At 38.5% G+C, this 24,278-nt stretch overlaps 1 protein-coding gene across 1 annotated transcript; it reads left to right on the top strand.

The window, feature by feature from the left end:
* The first annotated feature begins 589 nt into the window (after nt 1-589).
* MPC2 (mitochondrial pyruvate carrier 2) lies at nt 590-23,796 on the top strand. The gene is made up of 5 exons (XM_069094714.1): nt 590-865; nt 10,261-10,301; nt 14,907-14,991; nt 15,568-15,679; nt 23,572-23,796. Exons 1-5 carry the CDS (start codon nt 757-759, stop codon nt 23,606-23,608), a joined length of 384 nt encoding a protein of 127 aa, XP_068950815.1. The 5' UTR covers nt 590-756; the 3' UTR covers nt 23,609-23,796.
* Nucleotides 23,797-24,278: the final 482 nt, after the last annotated feature.

Raw genomic sequence — 24,278 nt, 5'->3', positions numbered from 1 at the left:
ACCCAGACCTTCTCGCGAGATGACTACTACCCCGCCCGAGCGATAGGGGTCAGAGTTCCTCCCACATAGCATTTCCTACTTCACGGCCGCTCTAGCTCAATCTTGGATCTCTATGGACAAAAAAGGGGAGGGGCGGGGGAGGCAGAATCAGCACTCATTCTTCTCACAAAGTTCCATTTCAAAAGACTAGGGGAAAAGTTGGGGAGCTCCATCTTTATTTCGGGCATGGAAGCCACAAAGGTCCCATCTTGAAAGTAGATTTAGTCCCAAATCCAGAGAGAAAGGAAACCGGGAGGAGGGCGTAGCTTCTTCTGCCCTTCTCCAACATGGGCTCTGAAGCCGGAAAACTGAAATGACTGGTGGCCTCTTTCCTGGGTAACCCGCCCTTTCCCCCAAAGAGACCAATCGCGGAGAAGGGAGTAGCGTGACGTAAGAGAGGTGTTGGCGGAGGTATCTTTCTGGGCGTAGCGATGAGACGATGCTTTTGTGCCTATTACTATGACTCCTCCTCCTCTCCAGTCCCTTCCTCCTCCTCCCCGGTGCCCTCCAACCACAGGCAGGGGGTGGGCCCGGGGTGGGCCTAGGTGAAGCCTCCGCCCCCTGGGGCGCCTCCGGCACTGTGGTAGGAGGGGCGGTGCCATTCAGCGAGAAGGGCACCCTGGGGGAGCGGAGGAAGCCGGTGACTGAGGCAAGGAAAGGTTACGAGCTGTCCTTGGTCGGCTAGGGGACCGGGCGGACCGCGTCTCGCCCGTGAGGATGGCCGCCCACGGAGTCCGAGGCCTGCGGGCCACCTACCACCGCATGCTCGACAAGGTGGAGCTGATGCTGCCCCCAAAGCTGAGGCCCCTCTACAACCACCCGGCAGGTAACGGCCGCCTGTCGCCTTCGCCTCCCATTCCTCCCAAAGACTTCACTGGTCCACCTTGACCTCCCTTGCGGAAGTCAGGCTTCCCCCCTTCAAGAAAAAGTCTGGCGGCTTTTTCACCTGACCCCCCCCCCCGAAAACATTCTACGACCCCCAGACTTCCCCGCACCCCCGCTCCGCAGACGTCCCGGGTCGTGCCTCGCTTCCCACCCCGCGCCCCCCAGCTTCCCCCGCTCCCCTGCAGTTGTCGTCCGCATCTCCGACCTTCTCCTTCCCCTCACCTCCCCTCCCCCACCCCGCCCCGAAGTGTGACTTTAAGGCCGGGGGGCCCGACTCGCCGACGCCGCGGGTTGTTGTGTGCTGCCTGGACCCTGGCGGGGGCAGGGGGCGCGGGGAGGGCCGCCGCGCGGCTGTCACCGAGGCCGAGGCGACGTGCGCCTGGTCTCCGGGCCGGCCAGGCCTGCGGGAAGCCGGCCCCTTGGCCGGAACCAGCGGGCCCGGCGGCGGCTCCGGGGGTGTTGGCTCCGCCGGCCCGCGCAGCCACGTTCTTGGCCCGCGCGAGGGGCTCGGGTGGTGGTTTAAATCATCGGTGCGAATGATTTGCCAAACGTGAGTCGGATTCCCGGGCGCCTCGGAAGCGCCCCGATCCTCTCCTCTGTTATTGGGGACGTCGGCTTGTACCCGAGAGTCCCGGACTCGATCACACGAGCCGCTGGGCCGGGTTCTGCCGATGGAAATGCCGGAAAAGCCGAGTTCGTGGCCAGCCCCATCTGCACCGCCGCGGCCTGCGGCCCTGGACAAGTCACTTCGCCTCAATCTCCTCCTCTGCAAAATGGGGGGATGATCCTAATAACACCTTGAGGTCGTGTTTGCAAAGGTGCTCAGCCCCGAGCCTGGTGCTGTGCGCGGCCCCTTGGTTTCCACTCTGCTGCTTTGAGTTTTGTGCCAGCCTTAAAGATCCTGCTCAGCAGCCTTTTGAAGAAATGACAGCCATGAAATGTGTCCAATATGGGAACCACATTGGGACCGATGCCCGTTTTTTATGGTATGGGAAAAGCAGCGTAGCCTAGTAGCGGATCCATGCAGCGGGCAGAGCGGCTCTTTAAGCCCCGCCTCAGTCACCCTCTGGGTTCCTTTACCAACCTCTCCATTCCCTAAGCTGGTAACCAGCTTCAGCTGCCTTGTGCACAAGTAGAAAGGGTTTCCCTGACGCGAGTTTCTTAGACCAGCTATGTTGGATCCCTGCGGACTGGCTGGATGTTGATTTAGGAAACCACAAATTAACGTTAACTCTATTAAATTGTATTTTTATTTATTTTGTTAAGCATAACAGCAACTTAACTGACTGATGTGACCAATAGTAATAGTTAATCTGGGATCCACTATGAAACTTTAAGTAAGATATAGTTATTATAGATGGAGAATTTCCTTTTAATTTGGCTCCTTTTTTCCCTTCATTTATTGTAGCTTCGAGGTCAGTGGGAAAACACTGGCTCAGGAGTCTTCTGACTTAAGTTCAGAATCCACATTTACTACCTCTGTGATCCTTGGACAAGTCCCTTAGCACCCCTCCCTTTCCTCCTCTAAAGTTGAGGGGGTTGAACTAAACAGATTTAGAGGTCTCCTTCAGTTCTAGATTTTAATCTTCTGTTATGTCAACAACTTTTGCTATATTTTAAGCTTGCTGTACTTTGTGACCTCTAAGTCACCATTTTGTTCCATCTCAGAAGATGAAATAGAGGTCTACTCTGTAAAGTAAGGGAGCTTGTACCCACTTGAGTGACAATAGCACTTTTGTGAGTTTTTGTTTTTAAGTGAAACTAAAATGTTTCAGACTCATAGAATATTTATTCTTTTTCAACCTTATGCCATTTGTAATTATTTTGGAACTATATCATTCAAGATCTTATTCTTTTCAGAATTTCATTAAATTGGGAAAGAATTTTATCTATGTTCTTGATTTGGCTCAGTATTCTCCACAACAGTCTTTTGGACTTTTATTGTTTTAAAATAATGAAGATCCCAGCAAGTTTATTTCAAGCATGAATGACTGAAGTAATATATATAATCCGTAAAACAAATCTAGATACACTAGAAAGAACACAGGACTCTGAAACAACCTAGTTTTAAGTCCTTATTTTGTAACTGACCCTTGCTGATTTTGTGTCCTCATCTGTAAAATACCTGAACTGGCTGCCTTGTAGGATTGTTGTGAGTAGAGTTCTTTGTAAACCTGAAAGTGATTCATAAATGTAAGGTATTCTAGGAGGAGTTTACCTCCTAATTCTCCTCTACCTCCAAACCTGTTCTTCCTGTGAATAACTTATTTCTGTTTAGTGACATTTACATCCTTTCTACCAAGAAACTTGAATATTGTTTTTGGATGTGGGTAAAGGAGAAGTCCATCATTTTTCATGCCTCATATGTTCTAGGTCTTCATAGTAGGGTCTTAATAAATGTTTGAATTTAATTTCTCATATTTGTCCCATGTCTCTATTCCCACTCTCCCCATCATTCTAGTGACAATTCTTATTACCTCATACCTGACTTGTTCAGCCTTTTTCTCGTAGAGGACCAATGACAGACAACAAGAGGGTGATGTCTTTACTTACTTGTGAATTGGATTTAAGTGAGGTAGAGCTTTGAAAAGTAATCAGCCTCTGTCCTCCAGTCATCAAAGTCCAATAGCAAGACAAAAGTCAAGATAACTGGTGATGACCCTGGATGCAGTGGGTGACCTTGGTCTGTCTAAGATCTTCCCCAGGTCTCAGTTTGTCTGAGGCAACTCTGTTCACTGACTAAGAGCTTGGTAAGAATTCAGACAAAAGATAACCTAGTCCACCTTACAAAAATATCAGTCTGGGTTTCTGGGCTGAGCAGAAAACCTTTGGTATTTACACTAATTATAAGCCATCAAAACCTACACAATGAACCACTGAGACTTGGGCTAGGGGTTATTATTGGCCTTTCAGTGAAAGCCTGAGTGATTTGGATTTAAAGGTGTAGTCATGTACCTCCCTTTGAAACACTGTGGTCTGGTCCAGAGAATCCCTGGACTTCTTTAAAACCATTATTTTTTTAAACCTGTTTTTTCCGAACTTATTTCAAGAAATTATTGATTACAACTGCACAGAACAAGAAAGTAAATTGTTCCAGCTTTTAGAAAAAAAAGTCCAGCCCCCCTCTACCCCAAAACATCTTACAAAATAAAAGCAACCAAAAATTATATTCCTATAGAAGAGCACCACATGTATGGATATGGCACACCAAGTGGAGAGAGGGGCTGTGTGTTGCAAGGAGCTGTAGTTGTGAGTGGCTGCTAAGTAAGCAGAACAGATATCTAGCCTCATCTCCCCCACCCTTCTCCAAGAGACTGTATTCCTGCATTTTTCAGGGCTAGTTTTGGGGGTCTGCAAGCCTTCAGTTCTTCCAAGAGAAGCTGCCTCACTTGTTCCAAACGAAGGATTTTCAAGAGTTACTAAAAAGAAAAACAAGGAAGAAACACCAACAACATTTTTCCTTAAAATTAGTCAGATTTTTACATTTTTAATTTGGTGTGAGAGATTAATGAGATAATTGGAATTTTAAGTATTTTCCATAAAGTTTTCCTTTAAAAACAAGATTATGTAATATGATATGTGTGTGGATGTTATGAGTCCAGAAAAGTGTTTAGAAGTGGAGGAAATAAATATTATATGTACTGTCAACAAATTTTAGTGATTTAATGATAGCCTTTTATCATCAGCAAAACCAAAACGAAATATTAAGGAAAGTGGTGTCATGTTAGAAATGGGAATGGAAGTGTTTTCTGGACCTGACTCAGGCCAATCCCCTGTTTGTCTAGGTTTGATGTTGGAACAAAAGGTATTTCAACAACTGAAAAAAAGCACAGATGAAAACAATTCAGTTGCATTTAGTTGGTTAATTTGGGTGGGGGGGATGTCTTTGCAGCACCTTTCTGTAGCTCTTCAGGGAGCTCATTCAAATGTTTAAGAACAAAAAGACCTGTCCCCAGTAGATAAATGGTAGCAGGGTATGAACAGGAAGTTTTCAAAGAAAGAAATCCAAACTATCAGCAAGCATTTGAAAAATTGTTGGAATCATTAGTAGTTAGAGAAATGTATATTAAAACAACTCTGAGGTTCTACCTCACATCTAACAGATTGGTGAAGGTAACGAACATGGGAGAAGAGACTGCACACTAAGGCACTGCTGGTGAAGCTGTGAATCAGTCTAGCATTCTGGAACCTATACCCCAAAAGAGCCACAAAACTGTGCCCTTTGACCTAGCAATATCACTACCAGGTCAGCACAGAAGGAAAAGATCCAGATGCACAGAAACATTTATAGCAGCTCTTGCCATAGTGGCAAAGAAGTACACCCTAAGGGTTTGCCCACCAACTGGAGAATGACTAAATAAGTAATGGTCTGTGATAGGATGGTATTGCACTGTAAGAACTTATGGAAGGGATGGTTGCAGAGAAACCTTGAAAGATCTTTATGAATTGGTGATGCAGTGCCCAGTGAGCAGAGCCTGAAGAATGACTTTTATACTTAGAACAACCTCGAAAGACTTAATTTTGTCCAGAGCAGTGACCAACCAGAGGACTAATGATGAAGCACGCTACCCCACCTCCTGACTGAGAAATGTGATGCATTCGTTTCCAGACTTGGCCAGTATGGGAATTTGTTTTGCCCAACTATGCATATTTTCCACAAGAGTTGTGTTTCTCTTTTTTTCTCAGTGGGAGGGAATAGGGAAGGCTAACAATGGGTTACCAGTTAAAGCCTTTAAACCTCTTATATTTAGTTTGCTGGTCTGTTTGGAGTTTATTGTGTGGCATATGGTAAAAGATACTGTTCTAAACTTAATTTCTGGCAGACTATTTCCGGGTTACCAGTAGTTTTTGTTAAACATAGAAACTTTCCTCAAATAACTAACTAACTTGTGTTCTTGGGTTTGCTGCATACTGTATAATAGTTGAGTACTTACATATATATGTGGTAGTTTATGAAAATGGCAGAAACACAAACTATCATATGAAATACTTCTTTCTCTCACTTAATAAATTGTTGCACATTTTTTGTTGTTCCTCCTAGGCTTAACATCATACCTTTAAGACTGAACATAAGGTTGACTAGCTGATGATGACAGTAAACAGGATTTTAGACTTTTTCTCTAAAATGCATAGGCTAAGTAATAGCAGACAAATGCTACCTTCAGTCAGTCAACAAGTATTTGAGCACCTGTTATGTGCCAGGCACTGTGCTAGACACTGGGAATAGTGAGACAGAAATGAAGCATTTCCTGGCCTCAGTCCATCTGGAAAGGTAACATGCACGTGTAGAAGAATGCACGAGAAACATACCAGGCAAATGTAAGATAACCTTGTCTGGGAAGGCTCAGGGCACAGGTGGAGGCCTGCAGAAGATTATACTTGAGTCAAGCCTTGAGAAGAGGCAGGGACTCCAACAAGTGTAGTTTAGGAGGAAGAGCATTTTAGGCATAGCGAAGGTACTGCCAGTGCTGTGTGTAAGGACTGGTGAGTAAGCTAGTCTGGCTAAATTCCATTGTGTGAAGGGTGATAATTTTAAGGAGATTTGAAAGGTCAGAAGGAACCAAGTTGTGACGTGTTAAATGTGAAACAGAACAATTTATATTTTATCCTAAAAGTTATGGGGCACCTCTGGAGTTTATTGAGCAAGGACGGTGGCATAGTCCTATCTGAAAATTAATTTGGCAGCAGAATGGGTATTGTCTTTTAAGGGAACACTAGAGGCCTGGTAGATCCTTTGGCCAGCCAGTGGCTAGCTACCTTCTGATTTCATCAAACTTGACTGAAGAAATTCTTCAAACTTTGTAAATGGGTAATAAAGTGTAGATACTTTTTTGTTCTTAGACTTTAACACCTTATCTTCCTCTGTCCCTTATAGACTGTAATCTCATAATCTCAACTAGGCTTGGGGAAATCAATTAATCAGTAGTGTTTTGATCAACTCCTCACCACTTATACACGTACACATTTATGTGAGTGTATGTGTGTATGTATGATATAGATATACATTCTCCAAACTAATTCCTTTTGCCTATAATTTATGTATTTCCTTTTGTCAGTCTTCAGAGGACATAATCAGAAATTAAATACTGTAATTGAAACTGTTTACTGTGATATATATCAATCCATAAACACACAGTCTTTTAAAGTGTAACTCAGATGTCACATCCACTACGAAGGTTTCTCAGGTTTCTTTTATTTGTCCTTCATTTTCAAAGAGGACAGTGACATCAGGGAGGTGATGCCATGATATGCAAGTGAATTGGATTTAAGTGAAGCAGGACTTTGCAAAGTCAATCAGCCTCACTTTCTCCTCTGGAGCTGTCTGGATCCAGTGGCAGATACATATCCTCCTCTCTAAATCAGTAATAAATGACCTTTCCTCCCTCAGATTTTACATGGCATTTAGTTTGATCACCCATATTCCACTTACATATTATTGGTTAACTTCTAGCTACCTTCTTAAGGAAATGTTCTATAGCAAGTAAGTGAAACAACTGGAGAGAGGAAACAATGAATTAAAAGCTTACTATGTGCCAAGCTCTCTGCTAAATACTGGGGATACAGAAAAAATTAATATCTCTATCCTCAAGGAGTTTATCATCTAACAGAGGCAGAAATAAGGAAGTGATTAGAGAACAATGAAAAGGTCCCAAATGATTTTCTCACAGAAGCAAAGGTAAGAATTCAGATCTAGAGCAGAGGTGTCAGAATCCCAAATGTGACTATGGAACCAGATGAAAATGTAATTGGAAATATTTAATAAAAATATGATACCACATAGATAATTTGTGCTTTTTCTAAATCAATATGCACCTGCAGGGATCTATTTGTATTTGAGTTTGACACCACTGTGCTGGAGAATATAGTAAAAAATGATGAGAGACAGAAACCTACAGGATGATTTTGCCATATCAGGCATTAAAAACCAACATTCCCTTTCAGTACTGTAGCAAAAATGTATATGGACTGAAACCAAGCTCAATATCTTTCTCCTTCCACTTTCTTTCCCTTTGACATGTGAATTTACTTTTGTGGCATCACCATTTACCTTGCTTCTCTAGTTCCTTCCATTTTCACTTCCCACAATATCTCAGACGTGTCCTCCCATGCTCACATTGCTAGGAAGGGCCTTTTAGACAACTCCCAGAACTAGCGCTGAAAAAAACACATGCCTAGGCATCTCTGCTGCATTTGTTCCCCATCCCCCATTTCCAGAGTAATGTAATGTGAGTTCTTACTCAGTTAGATGGCTCCCTCTTGCTTTCCTGGTAGAGATGAGCCCCTGTAGCCTAGGCCTTTAGTTCATGGCCTGCCACAGGCTGGTGGGATCCCTTTTCTCAGCCCTCCTTCACTTTGCTAATCCATCAAACCATATTACTTTGTGCTTCCCAAATGAGCCTTTTTGTGTCTCTTACACAAAAGTGGTTAGAATAATGTTTTCTCTATTTCAAATGCCAAATAAGTTTGACATTCTTCACTTCTTAAAAGGCTATTTTGGTGTTGTATAAGTATAGCTATTTTTGCCTCATTATTAAAACTACCCAGGGTGGTTTTGTAAAAACAGATAAATATATCTATAACTGTTGGTACTACTATGAAATATTACTTAGGAGTAGTCAAGAAAACACATAATACTTCATTTTTATCTGTTTTTTTAAATTGACATGCATTCTATCATTCTAGGGATAATCTAGTGAGGGACTTTTACTGCTAAGGAAGATGAGCACTTTCTCTTCAACTTGGAACCTTAGATTTATAAGTCTTGCCGATTGATTGCAAGGCTATGTCTCATCATTCATTGGGCCACACTGCGGCTTATACAGAGGGGAAAATGTGTTACAGTTGATGCTATTTCAGACATTGAGGTTTTGTGGATGAGCAATCCTTATAAGCAAATTATTCTAAGTTATAGCAGAATTTAGAATTGAGGGGACTTCAATGTTTGTTGAGAGGCATCTGTGGAATAAAGAATAAGAAAGTTGCCTTTGGATTCGAGAGGGCCTGGGTTCAAACACCACCTCTGACCCGTTCTGCCTATGTGACCCCGGGCAAGTCAGGTCTCCTGGATTATCAGTGCCCGAGGCACATGTAAGGAGAGAAGGTGCCATTATGCCATGTTAAAGAGTCTCCTGATCCAGCAGTTATTTGTGTCTTCCAAATAATAGATCCAGCCCTCACTGCTAATCCCAAGTGGTTATAAGCCATTTACTTTTCTTTTCACTTTATTCAACTTCTGATTAACATAGTGCCTTATACAGAGATACTTTTCATTTAGTTAAATATTCACTTATTTATTAAGGAATATGTCAACTTGATTTGGAATATGTGCACACATACATAAAGCAGCAAATGTGATGTTATGTGTTATACTAAATATGCCAATAGAGTTTTTAATCCTGATTGAAGTTCCCTTCAGTTGTCTTATTATACCTCCAGTATCATTTGTCACCAATTGTTTTTTGTTCAGGAATCAACCATCTTTCATTTATTTACTTCAAGTAAACTGATATTATCACAGTGTCCTATTAAAATGTGAAATTATTTTATTTCCAAAAAATTGCCACAGAAGATCAATTTACTGAGTTCTACAACTTGAAATTTCTTGCTAAACTAGTGTATGCTATCATATCAGTATAATCCTACAAAAGGAGCATTAACTAAGCAAAGGATAATCACACATGTATTTTTAACCAAGATTGCCTCCATTATACTGTGATTAATCTTTAAAAATTTAGGAGGAGAAAAAATGGCTGGAGGAGTGATGGAGAGGGAAGATAAAAGGAGAAATCTTAGGCAATGTAGAAAAAAAGATTGATAATCTATTTTTGTAAACTTATGAGAAGTCAAATGATTGACTTAAATGGATCAAAATATAACCTAGTGTTAACTAGTATTCAAGTAACAATTGTATCATTTATAATAGGTCTAAACTTATTTCTATAGTATTTATAGAGAGGAGCCTAGTACAGTAGTAAAAGCAAAGATCTAAGAGACCAAAGGTCTCAGTTACTGGCTCTGTGACCTTAGACAAGTTACTTGCCCAGTCTTAACTTTAGTTTCTTCATCTGTAAAATTTAAGTAATATTGCACAATGGGTTGTTGTAAGGAAAATATTTATAAAAATTGTGAGAACTATGAAAATCATAGTAAAGGAGACAAAAATCAAAGGATCTTAGTTCTTAGCTGGTGATAAATTTTATAAGTAACTAAAAGTTAAGAAATAGATTCACAAGTATTTGACTTTGGTCGTTGGATGTGTATGTATAGTGTATATATGATATGGTGTGCATATTATATAAAATGCTGGTTTTTATGTCTTACTTTTTCCCTTTTTAGGTCCTAGAACCGTGTTTTTCTGGGCACCAATTATGAAATGGGTGAGTTTGACTTTGGGCAAATAAGAAATGTCTAGATGACTAAAACCTTATTTTTTAACAACAGAGTAGCTCATCAGGATCAAATGACTCTTAAAATTATTTTATAGCAAATATTCTCATCATTATCATGCTGAGCTGTGTAAGCTTAAATAAAAAGTCTTTTCAGGCATTTTTAATTGTTAAAAAATCTTATATTGCCAGTGTTAAAATATTCAAACTAATTTTTTATTTTAACATGAGAGCTAGAGTTAAAGGGAGCTTGGCTCAGTGTTTATTTTAAAAGATATCTTGGTTTTTAATTTTAGATATTCTGTGCCACAGTGTAGTTCATCATATTGAAATCTAGATGTTTTCATTTTTCTATGCTCAGATTGTGTTGTCGAAGATCATGATGATACTAACCATAAGCATAGCAACTAACTCTTCCTGTGATAGATAAGATAGAAAACTTATAGAACCTGGTAAAAAACAATAACAAATTATTTGGAAAAATAAAAGACCTAGGTCTACACTATCAAGGGAAATGATAACAAGAGTTAGGAATGAGCTCTGAGGTACCACATCTCACCAGTCAGATTGGCTAAGATGACAAAACAGGAAAACTATAAGTGCTGGAGAGGATGTGGGCAAATTGGAACACTAATGCATTGCTGGTGGAGTTGTGAACTGATCCAGCCTTTCTGGAGAGCAATCTGGAATTATGCCCAAAGGGCTATAAATATTTTCATACCCTCTGATCCTAGGGTTATATCCCAAAGAGATCATAGAAGTGGGAGAAAGACTCATATGTACAAAAATATTTATAGCAGCTCTTTTTGTGGTGGCAAAGAATTGGAAATTAAGGGGGTGCCCATCAATTGGGAAATGGCTGAACAAGTTGTGGTATATGCATGTTATGGAATACTATTGTGCTATAAGAAACAAGGAGCAGACGGTCTTCATATTTACCTGGAGAGGCTTATACGAACTGATGCTGAGTGAGAAGAGTAGAGCCAGGAGAAATTTGTACACAACGTAGACTGGACTCCTCTCAGCAATGCAGTGATATAAGTCAATCCCAAAAGACTCATGATGGAGAGAAATATGTGCATCCAGAGAAAGAACTAGAAAGAACTGAGTTTATATCCAGGTGGAAGCAAAATACCTGATCTTATTCCTTCTCTTATTTGGTTTTATGTCCCCTTTACCATTTTTCATTCCAGCTGATACAATACGTCTTTATAACCTGACTAATGTATAATGTGAAAGTATTTACAGATCCTATACTTGACTATATATATATGCCGCCATGGGGGGGGAGGGGAGGGAGGGGAACAAAATGTGAATCTCAAGGAATTGTGGAATTCAATCTTGTAAACTAAAAGGAAACAAACAAATTAATTTTAAAAAAAGAGAGTTAGGAATGAGGGGGCAAAAATAGTATTTCAAGATCTCAAACTATGTTATAAAGCAGCAGTCATCAAAACTATCTAATATTGGTTAAAAAATAGAGAGCCCAGTGGACAAGAGTCAATAGAGCCTGAACTAGGGGGTGGCTATGTGAGTGTTGGTAAGGGAGGTAGGTAGTACATTAGATAGAGCCCAGGACTTGGATTCGGGAATATCTGAATTCAAATCCAGCCTCAGACACTTATGTTAGCTGTGAGAACCTGGGCGAGTCACTTAACCTGCCTGCCTCAGTTTCCTCATCTGTAAAAATGGGGATAATAGGAATAGGGAAGTTAAGAGTAGAAGGTAGTTTCTAGCAGAAGGTTATTTGGGGTACATCTAATCCAGTTGGTAGTTTGTAATAAGGTACTAGAACTCTGGAGAAAGATAAGGCCTGAATTTGGAGAGGATCATCTACATGGAAATTGAGCCCTAGGGAATTCATGAGATTACTAAGGGAAGAAGAGAAGAAGGGGTTGAGCCAGAAAAAAGACCTTGGACCAGAGCCCTTGGGTAAATGCACATATTGAGCAGAATGTGGATGATTTAAACAGGTAAGAGGAGATAGCAGTGCCATAAAAATCCAGGTGGCAGGAGACTGGTTGACAGTGTTACATGCTGAACAGAGGTGAAGGATTAAGAGATTGTTGGTGCCTTTGGAGAGAGCACTTTCAGTTGAGCAATAGATCACTAAAAATTGTGCCTATGACTGAGAGGGGAGGAAGTGGAAACAATGAAAATCTATTTACAGGTTTTTCTAGGCATTTAACTATGAAAAGGAGGAGAGATTAGACATAATAGGGCAAAGTAAAGGGGTTTGGTTTTGTTTTTTTTAGACAAAAACTATTGATCAAAAACATGTTATATGTCACATACCTTTTGTATACTTTCCTTTTAAAACAGAAATATGTGTTAAAAAATTTGAGGCTACCATATAGCATTACAGTAGGTTGCAGAGTGAATGGAAAGACCTGGGTTCACTTTCAGCTTACTATCTGTGTGATCTTAGCAGGTTTTAACTTGTCTGCTTCACATTCCTCATCTGTAAAATGGGAATAATAGCACATACCTCCTGGACTTGTGAGTATAAAGGGAGATATTATTTGTAAAAAGCATTTTTGCAAACCTTAAAGTACTATAAAAATGGTATTATTTTTATGTTCTTTTCCTACCTAATAATGCATCTAAAAAGTAAGGAAAGCTGTACTTTTCTTTTAATTTGTCAGTCTGTAAGAACTGCTTCTATAGTTCCCTACTGTGATGCCTCCTCATGGCATGGAGGTAGCCCTGAGTTAGCAAAGTTCACAATCTGCTAAGTCCTACCAGGCTAGAATGTCTTTGAGTACAGGCCTTGTGGTGTTAAGACATTCTGCTATCAGAGATGATCATCTATAGGTTGACCTTAGGACAAATTAAGAGATTGACCATAGCCATTCTCGAAGACTATCTGTAAGGTTATAAAGGTGTTGCTATCTGCATTGCCAAAGGAAGCACCAATACAGATCCTTGAAATTTATCTTATGGAAGAAAATGGGGGAAGGGAGAAAAAAGGACAGGAGAGGTAAAGAAGATAGATTGAGAGAGTTTTACTACTGCTTTGTTTGGTGTCAAGTCTCCTCTAGATTTCAAATAGTATACGTTTATACCTCAGAGTTTTTGTGAATTAACTGATAAAAACAAAAATTTGCTTTTTTGATCTGTTAATGGTGCTTGTACAATTAATCTTGGGATCACAAATATGGTACTTTCTCATTGTAATCCTTAGGGTCACAGATACAAGAGCTGGGATAGATAAAATAATTTATATTTAGAGGATTGATTCATTCTTTGTACACCCACAGCCTGGCATAGTACCTGGCACCTAGGCACATAATAAATGCTAAGTTGATTGACTGATAAAATTACTTTCGCATGTACATGGTTATTTGATATTGTGGTATCAAATCTTAAATCATTTTTGTACTATGATTATTTACTGAAATTTAGACCTACATGCAAGTAGGTTTGAATTCAAGCAAAGGGTTAAGGGAAATGGAGATCCTTTGCCTTCCCCCAAAGTCGAGGCCATTTGACATATGAACAGAGAAAATTTACAGACTTGCTGGAAAAGGGAATTAATAAGCAGTGTGAGAGCACTCCCAGTTTATTGCCACCATTCCCTAGAAAAGAGGCAGAAAAAATGAAAAATTGTTCCCAAGTACTGCCATCTTGCAGACTTGATGCCAGGACCATCACAGATACTCAGCTAATTTATTTTCTTCTTTTGTTTGATAATTTGTTCAGTTTTGCTTTCTTAAAAGCTGAGTGTTGTTTCTAAATGTTTATTGGATAATTTTTCTTGATGATTATTAAATTTCAAATCGTTTTTTAAAAACCATTCTGCTAACTTCTGTACAACACAAGGCCCAAAATACTTTTTACCTACAATCTGATTGTGTGCCCACGTTGTAGGAAAGGTAGAGCAAGGTGGTGGGGAAAGAATGAAACAGAAAAATGAAAGCTTAGAAGAGAGAGGAAGAGTGAGGTAAATTGTAGGATGGAGGATCAAGGTAAAGAAAAGGTAGAACTTGTCACCATAGACCTCTAATTATACTTCATATTGAAACCGGTTAAACAGTCTTTTCTTGTACTGATGTGCTTAATTGAAAATAATTTAATTACTTGGTTAAAGCTTAATGTCCTTTCTTAAATGTGCTTTTATAGATATTTTTGTTATCTAGATAAATTTGATTGTTTACTATGTCTCAGAGTATGTGTAGGAAATGTCTAACAGAATTTCTCAGGAAAATCAAAGATCAAAAATAAATAGCTTTTTTAAAGTACATGCTTCAAATTCTAAAGCAGCTTGTCTCTAGAATTACATTGAAGACATGACTCCACTCTCTGAATGAGGCTAAGATATGTTTGCTATAGTTGTGATATTTCCTTGAATAAATCATGTTGAAGGTATAGAATGTATTTGGAGAAGTGGTCCTGTGCTTTGATACTCAAGCAATAGAATACAAATATATTTAGTTTGTAATTCTGAAATAAAACTTTTCCTATATTATTTTTTTAAATAATAGTATAGAAAAACAAAAGAATGGAAAGGAAGACATTTGTATCATTAGTTTCAAAGCAATTTTCATATATATATATATGTCATTAATTTTAGATTATGGTTTGTGTATTTTCCAGGGGTTGGTTTGTGCTGGATTGGCTGACATGGCCAGGCCTGCAGAAAAACTCAGCACAGCACAGTCTGCTGTATTAATGGCTACAGGTGAGTGTTTCAAATCTTCCATTATGTTGTCCATTTTTATTTTAAATACATACTTAACAAAGGGTAGCATGGTATATTGCAGAGTGCCAGCTTTGGGGTTCAGTAAGATCTGGTCTCTTGATAATATTACTAGCTTAAGTGACCATGGTTAAGTAATTTTATTTCTCATGCTCCTCAGGTAATTCTCTAGGACTATCAGGTTGCAGATGGGTTGCTGCTCACAGGAGTTTCAACATCATGAGGTCCCTACACCAAAGAAATTACAGATCTGGACCCCCCCAAAATTATTTAACTGTATGAGTTTTTATAAAGTGAATCGCATATATCTTTTTTTTTTTTGAAGGTAGAGGAGATAGTTTTCCTTTTTGAATAGGAAAAGTTATTTTACATCACACTGCATATGGACCTCTTAATAACAACTAAAGTTTAGGGGGAAAATCATGGTATCGCATTACCATCTCACTTGTGGTCTTTTAAAATTTCTTACCATTTAATACTAGAAATTGAATAATTAAAATATAGCAGTGTTGCACTTGTTAAGCTTTTCCCCCCACACTTTCTTTTTTGTTTTAACAGGGTTAATTTGGTCAAGATACTCCCTTGTAATTATTCCCAAAAACTGGAGTCTGTTTGCTGTCAATTTTTTTGTTGGTGCTGCAGGAGGCTCTCAGCTCTTTCGTATATGGAGGTATGCCTGTTAATATAAGCATATATACTTCCAAAAAAGTTCATGTTGTGATAAATGTTATTTTTATATGAGATGAATCTACAGACCCAGTAGTATTTTCTCAAGTCATATTTTAAAGTAACCATTGCTGGCATGTTACAAGTAAGCCACGTTATATTGCAATTTCTCTGAACTTTGTGTTTTTGTGGACCCATTTAATGAATAATAGGGTTTGTAACATTATAATGCTTTGAGTAGAGGGTGTGTGTGTGTGTAAAGTGATCCATGTTAATAAATACCTAGAAGAAAGGAATTCACAAATTGTATAATCAAAGTCATGAAAATCAGAGTTGGAATAAACTTGTTCAAACATATTTTCCATGTGTCTCCACTACTACCAAAATATTCTTTCCATATTTGCTCAATTTTTGCAGTAATTTATCATTGAATCATCATTAAATAATGGTGATTATTCTGTTTTCATAGAAAATTCAATAAACATTTTATTAAGTGCCTGCTTAGGTGCGGAGCACATTCTGAGCACTGGGAATTCTAATAAGAAAAAGAAAGACACTTCCTGCCCTCAGGGAGTTTACCTTCTATTGGGGGAAGACCACCCACTAAAGAAAACTGGAAAGTCGGGGATGGGGTGTGAAGACCAGGCCGAGCTGCTGCTACTTGGTGGAGTGAATTGCAAAGTCCAAGTCCCACCCTCTATAGAGGAAAGCTTTGGGTGGTATTCAATGCTCCATCCTCCACCTCTCCAATTAGAGGGAGAGGAGGCTGAGGGAAGTGAGAAGGTCTTGAATATCACAAATTCCAGAGTTTCATATAGTGTTCATTCAGTATCATAATAGACCAGAGTTAAAAGCAGTATCAGAAATCATTATATTCCAAATATAACCCAAAGCATGAGTCCCCTTACAGCAGTCCTGTACAGTTAATTGGTCATCTAGTTGCCTCTTGACCTCCAGTGAAAAGGAACTTTCAGGGGCAGTGCAGTCCAATTTCAGACAGTTTTAATTGTTATGAAGTTTTTCTTTTTTTTTTTTTTTTTTGTATGACTTCTACCTCTGGACGTAGTTCTACCCTCCAGGACCAAGCAGAACAAATGTCACCATGTAATTCTCCTTTTACATGGAAACTTCAAATATTTGAAGACAATTTATCATGCTTCTTCCCCTAACTCTTCTACTTCCTTTGGGCAAGTCTTCCCTTCCTCAGGTTAAACATCTGCAGTTGATCATCATGTAGCATGCATGGTTCAAGTCCCCTTAAATATTGCTCTCCTGGATACATTCCAACTAGTCAATATCTTTTTTTTTTTTTTTAAAGATTTTCAGTAGAGCGCCGACCCTGGAGTCAGGAGAACCTGAGTTCAAATGCGACCTCAGACCCTTAACACTTACTAGCCTGTGACCTTGGGCAAGTCACTTACTCCCAATTGCTCTGCCTTCCCCCTCCAAAAAGGAAAAAAAAAGAACAAAGGACCAGCAACAATGATCGCCTTGGGAAACAGACCCAACAATGGTGTTGCCGGGTCAAAGAGTATACGCAGTTTTATGATTCTTTGGGTTTATCTCCAGAACAGCTGGCTCGGTTCACACTTCCACCAGCATTGGATTAGTTTCCCAATTTTTCCACATACCTTTCAGCATGTGTCATTTTTCTTTTCTGTAGTTTAACCAGTCTTATAGGTGTATGGTTGTATCTCAGAGTTGTTTTAATTAGCATTTCTGTCAGAAATTATTTAAAGCATCTTTTAATATGGCTATGTATACCTTTTATTTCTTCCTCCAAAAGCTGTCTGTTTACATCCTTGGACCATTTTATCAGTTGGGGAATAACTTATTCTTACAAATTTGACAAAGATCTCTCTACACTTTGAGATATGAGGTCTTTATCTGAGAAACTGTCTATAAAAACTTTTCCCCAATTTTCTGCTTTCCTTCTAATCTTGTCTACATCGATTTTATTTATACAAAAACTTTTTGATTCATTGTAATCAAAATTATTCATTTTGCATCTCAACAATGACCTCTATATCTTGTTTATTCATAAATTCTTCTGTGCATAAGTCTGATAAATAATATATTCCTCATTCTTCTAATTTACTTATGATATCACCCTTTATTTCTAGGTCATATGTACATTTTGACTTTATCTTGGTAAATGGTATAAGATACTTGTCCATACCTAGTTTCTGCCAGACGGCTTTCCAGTTTTCCCAACAATTTTTATTATCAAACAGTGAATTCTTTTCCTGAAAGCTTAACTCTGCATTTATCAAACACAGGGTTATTTACTATGATCATTTACTTTGTATTATATATTTAGTGTGTTCCAGTGATCCACCATTCTATTCCTTAGTCAGTACCATATGGTTCTGATAGTTACAGCCTTATAAGATACTTTTAAGACGTGGCCCTGTTAGACCTTCCTCCTTCACGTTTTTTTTCATTAATTCTTTGATAGTCTTGACCTTTTGTTTTCAAAATAATTTTATTATTTTTTCTAGCTCAATAAAATAATTTTTTAGTAATTTAATTGGGAGGGCACTGCATAAGTAGATTAATTTAGGTAGAATTGTCATTTTTATTATATTGGCTCTGCCCACCCATATGAACATAATCTTTCTCTAGTTATTTAAATCTGACTTTGTATAAAAAACATTTTATAATTATGTTCATATATAGTTACTAGGTTTATCTAGCCAGGTATTTTATAATGTCTACAGTTATTTTAAATGAACTATCTCTTATTTTTTCTTACTGAATTTTGTTGGTGACACATAGAAATGCTGATGATTTATGTAGGTTTATTTTATATTCTGCTATTTGCTAAAATTATTGTTTCAACTAGCTTTTTAGTTGAATCTTTAGGATTTTCCAAGTATACCATCAAAGCATCTACAGAGATAGTTTTATTGCCTCATTGCCCATTCAGATTCCTTCAATTTCTGTTAGCATTTCTGGTACAGTATTGAATAATATTGGGAATAATGGGCATCCTTGTTTCACTCGATCTTGATGGTAAGGCCTCTAACTTATCCCCATTACAAATAATGGTTGCTGTTGGTTTTAGATAGATTCTTATCATTTTAAGGAAAAATTCCTTTATACCTATGCTTTCAAGTGTTATTGATAGTAGTGAGTGTATATTCTGCCAAAAGCTTTTTTTTGCATCTATCAATGTAATCATGTGATTTTGATTACTTTTGTTATTGATACAATCAATTGTTAATAGTATTCCTTATATTAAACCAGCCTTGCATTCCTGGTATAAATCCCACTTGGTCATAATGTATAATCTTTGTGATAATGATTAGCTTCTTAAAAGTAAAAGGGGAGGTAAAAGTTTGGCCCCCCAAAAGAGAGATTAACTAATAGCTAACATTTATATATCACTTACTGTGTTCCAGGCATTGTGCTATGCCACAGGTGGGAAACTTGTGGCCTCAAATCAAGGGATTTGTTCTGTGAAGTTTGGGTTCAGAGGGCTGCACTTGAGGACCTAGAGGCCACATGTGGCCTCAAGGCTGCAGGTTCCCCACCCCTATGCTATGCACTTTACAAATATCTTATTTGATCTCACTGGGTTGAGAAAATTTATATCCATCCCTTCTTTTTAGAGTTTTGGGGTACCGTAGATATGGAACACTTAACATGTTATCAAACTTAGTGGATGTGTTGATTAGGTTTGCTAAACTATTAATTTTTTCTCTTTCTTTAATTCTTTGTTAAAAGGGATGGCTCACTGTAATAGTAATGTAATTTAAAGATTCCCCTGTATTGGCTTGGTTTGTGGTTTGATTGTGTTAAAACCCAGAGCTTGTTAATCCTACTTGTGGGGTGGAGTTGTTGACATGAAAAGAGAGGGCTGAACTGGGAGGATCTGGTGACATAAATTTAGAGAGACACAAGAGAGAGGCAGAAGAACTTTTTGGAAGCAGCATCTTGGAGGCAGAGAGAGACTGAGACGATTGCTGAGGGCCACTTTGAATTGCCCAGGACTTTGAGAGCTGCCAAGGACTGAGGAGACATGGCTGTTATGCTGGTACTTTGTCTGTTTTGATGTTGTTTTGTCATATTCGTCCACTGTTGAAGGACAGTGCTGTTGTTGCAGAATTCTTGGAACTTTGCTGTTGGTTCAGAGCTCCTGAGACTGTTCTGCAGACAGAGAGTGAATTCTGTCCACTGGTGAAGGACAGTGCTGTTGTTGCAGAAGTCTTAGAACCTTGCTGTTGGTTCAGAAGCCCTGAAGAAGGATTCTCTTGTTGTATGTTTACAGAAATCCTGGAAGAGGGTTTTGCTAATGTTTTCAGGGGTCCTAGGACTGTTCAGCAGACAGAGAATGAATTAATGAAGAGACTGGCAATGTATCTTGTGGCCTTGCTAAGCTTTGTCTCCCCAGGAACAAAGATTGCTGAGAACTTGCCTTGTGTCAAGATGAAGAAAAGACCTCCATTTGGGTATTAAGTGCTTAAGCTTGTTGTAACTCTGGGGTAGATTCAATTGTGATCCAGGGGTGGGGAACTTTTGACCTTTTTGTGCTCTGTGATTGAACAAATGAATGTACTTTACTTATGATTGGAAACTAATCTCCATTTGAGAACAGGGGCTTTGTGATGGACTAAATGAATGTACAGCCTAGGGGTGGAGTAGTATTTAGAAGAAGGATTTGTGATTGATTAAATGAATGTAATGTCCAGGGGTGGGGTAGTACTTGATTAAATCAGGTAGTACTTGGAGATTATTGAATCACACTTAGTAAATGCTGTATTTTGAATGATGTCATATTTTGATTCCCTCTGTTCTTAATTTGTCACTGAATAAAATGGAGAGCACCCATGCTGGTATTTTGAACCTTGGGAAGTTGCCTTCACCTGGCATTACATTACACTCACTGGCTAGGGGAGGCATACATTCAGTCATAAAGGTGATAACACAAAAGATCATTATGGAGTTTTTTAAAGGAGCAGGTGAAATAACCAAGTAATTCAGATTATTTTGTAGCTCATACATTGAGAGAGGTTTTCTTGGTATCAAGTCTCTACTTTTATATAATTTCTTTCACTTTGTTGGAAATATAATAATCTCAGTCTCCTCTATAAATTATATCTTTTTCTTCCATGTCCTTAATTTTCACTTAACCAATTGTTTATTCTTTATTTGCCACAATACCCCTCTCATTTTAATTCCAGTCCAAATATTATCTCCTTTTAAATATAAGTCTTTAGGAGAATTTTGTGTGGTTTTGATCTTTACAAAAGGTGTAGACTAAAAGGCTTTAGAGGCCATAGGTAGTGCAGTAGATAGAGCACTAGTCCTGGATTGAGTAAGGAAGCTCTGAGTTCAAATCCAGTCTCAGACACTAGAACTGTGACCCTAGGCAAATCACTTCACCTGTGCCTGCCTCAGTTTCTTCAACTTGAAAATGGGCATAATAATAATACCTACCCACCCCCCTAGGATTGTTGTAAGAATCAAATGAGCTATTTAAAAATTTTTTTTTTCTTTTTTGCTTTTTGGAGGGCAATTGGGGTTAAGTGACTTGCCCAAGATCACACGGCTTGTTTTTATGTTGTGTCTGAGGCTGGATTTGAACTCAGGTCCTCATGACTCCAGGGCCGGTGTTCTATTCACTTCACTACCCTATCATATATATTTTTCTTGTTGTTGCTTTTTTTTGGAGGGTAGTTGGGATTAAGTGACTTGCCCAAGGTCACACGGCTAGTTTTTCTGTTAAGTGTCTGAGACTGGATTTGAACTCGGGTCCTCCTGACTCCAGGACTGGTGCTTTATTCACTGCACCCCCTCGCTGCCCCAAAATGAGATATTTATGAAATACTTAAGACAGTGTCTAGCACATAGTAAGCATGATAAATTTCCTTCCTTTTTTCTTTTCTGTATGACATAGGTCTGGTCCCTCAGTTGCTGATATTTACTCTTGATTCTTTTTTCTAAGATGACTTATTTTGGTGCCTTTGTTTCTCATTTCTTTTCATTATTGAAAAGTTTTTTCAATTTTGCTGTATGTTATATATTCTACTTTATGTGGAAAATCTCATCTCAAAACAATATAAAATTTTCCCAAATTTTCATCTCATATTTCCCTTCAGGGCTTCCCCTCAATATACCATATCACCCAGCCCAATAATATATCTTGTCTTTTTTTTTTTCTTGCATGGTATCCTAGCATATTTTAAAGTCTTCCAAAGAAAGATTAGAAAGTAGAAAGAAAGGAGGTCCTAGTTAGGAGGACCAGTGAGCTTATCTCATTTTTATAAGCCATGAGCTACTACTACCACCAGCAAACTATCCCAATTTCCATAAGTTTCAACTTCCAATTAGAAAAAGTAATCTAGAGGAAAGTATCTGACCTTCCTAATACCTAGTATTAGGAAACCTAGGTTCTAGTCCCAGCCTTGCCTCTCACTGAAATGTGATTTTTGATAATTCATTTTTCTTAATAAGATGTACAATTGGGTCAGCTAGGTGGTGCAGTGAATAGAGCACAGGCCCTGGAGTCAGGAGGATCTGAGTTAAAATCTGGCCTCAGACACTTGACACACTTAACTAGCTTTGTGACCTTCAGCAAGTCATTTATCCCCAGTTGCTTTGCCTCCCCCGCAAAAAAAGTGCAATTTTGATATTTGTTACCAATTTGAATGCACAAGCTAGTCTTTGACTAGAAATGACAATTATATGTAGGACAAGATTACTGGTTTTGTTGGAATGTTTTATGAAACCAGGATATTTTGTAACCATTTATTGGTTCTATAATTTATTAATGAGTTATATATTATGAGATCCCTGGCTTTACTTATACTGTAGTATTTGCCAAAGTTACACAGTAAAGCCCATTATTTTCTCAACTTTCTGCAGCTGAAGAAAATTTTAATGTGAATCAGCTATGTTATATGGCCTCATATTTCCTTCCAGGATGCATTGCATTCCATAGACAGTATGTTTGGTTTAGGTCTAGGGACTTCTAATTTAGGGAAATACTTATTTTGTACCACTATACTTTGTCACCTGTCCCAGAAGTTATAAAGTTTGGAGCTTTGGGATTCTGTGAAGGCTTCTTTTACAAGACACTTTTGTCGCTAACTAGCAGGTTATATGAAATTCAGACTGTTCTCAAACATCCATGATGATTGAAGGAAACAGTGGTGCCAATTATTTTAAAATCTCTGTAATCTCCAAATCATTTTGTTCCCCCTTTTCTTCTTCATTGAGTAATTTGCTATTCTCTTGTCAGAATTTTATTCTAGTGAGATTCCCATTCTTCCTGATTAGTCTTCTCATGTCTCTGAACAATTCCAGGAGCCTATGAACTGCCATAATATCATATGCATCTTTCTTCTAATCTTTTTGGAATCTGCTCTCCCAAAGTCATGGACACATGTTTGATCATGCCTTCTTCGCTACCCTTCTTCACTACCACAAATATGCTTTATCTCAAGCTTCCTGTTGCTTCTATCTCTTCGACTAAGTCTTCTTGCTGGTTAGAATTAAGCCCAGAGTTAGAGTTCTGAGTTGCTCCCACTGATTTGTGAGAGATGGCTAATCCAAATGTTTTGTTTATTTCCATATTATTGATTTAAATACACTTAGGATGGAAAAATTAAGATTAAAGGGTTTTTGGTACAAGAAATTTGACTAGAGTTAAAATTTTATGTGCAATGGGTAATTAAAACTTGTTAACACTTGAAATTTCCTTTTATTATCTGCATAAACCAAATTGCAGACAAGTCTGGTACAGCTTTACCTTCTGCTTATTCTTGCCCAGAGGGATTTTGGAAGCTGGAAATTGGACTAGACTCCTAGATAAAAGAACAAAACTGCTTTCCCCTCTCCTCTTCTTATCCCAGAGAAATGATGTTTGCTGTATTCTGTTTTTGTTTACAGGTACAAACAGGAACTAAGAGCCAAGGAAAATTTGTAAAGGACTCTTGATCCAAGGAACAAATCCAGAATCAGTTATTACCACCAAAGGGACCTAGTTTGATTAAACTTATTATTTGGTTTTCAAAAAGATAATGCTAACAATGTTAATGTTCTGCAGATGGGACTGTAACAGTATCCATTATACAGTACCTCGATGGAACCGAAAATAAAACACATTTTTAGTAATGTTTTGTCTCCATGTTTGTTTAATTCAGTAAGGTCCTCACTGATGACCAAACTTCTGTACACTCTTACATATAGCCAGTCACATTTGCCTCTTGATTGTTGGGCTGCCTCTGTGGAACACATTCCATTGGTCAACTAGGGATAGACTTTATTTGCCCAAGAGCAGCTATTTGCTTAGGCAGATGGGGGAGATTGGAGAGTAAGATGTATCTGGAGAATGGTGAGTTTTCAGCAAATGCTACCATAGAATGTCAATTGAATATATTTTGACTGAATCAAATGGAAGCACTTTGAATTAACTTACTGAAAGAAGTGTAATAATTTTTGTCTGTCTTTATAAAACTCACTGTATGTCCACAGAATGACAAAGTCCTTAAATTTATGGGGCACAGTAATTCTTTCACCTTGAGAAATAAAGTATGAGTATGGGTTATCCAGAACTAAAGGTAATTGACAAAGTACTTAATCTGAATAAGTTAAAG

Source organism: Petaurus breviceps, unplaced genomic scaffold (assembly GCF_028583685.1).
Source record: "Petaurus breviceps papuanus isolate PSGF00001 unplaced genomic scaffold, PetGlider_PUasm1.0 220, whole genome shotgun sequence".
Lineage (NCBI taxonomy): Eukaryota > Metazoa > Chordata > Mammalia > Diprotodontia > Petauridae > Petaurus > Petaurus breviceps.
The sequence above is the reverse complement of the archived record's forward strand: the minus strand, read 5'-3'. Positions and strand labels throughout refer to the sequence as shown.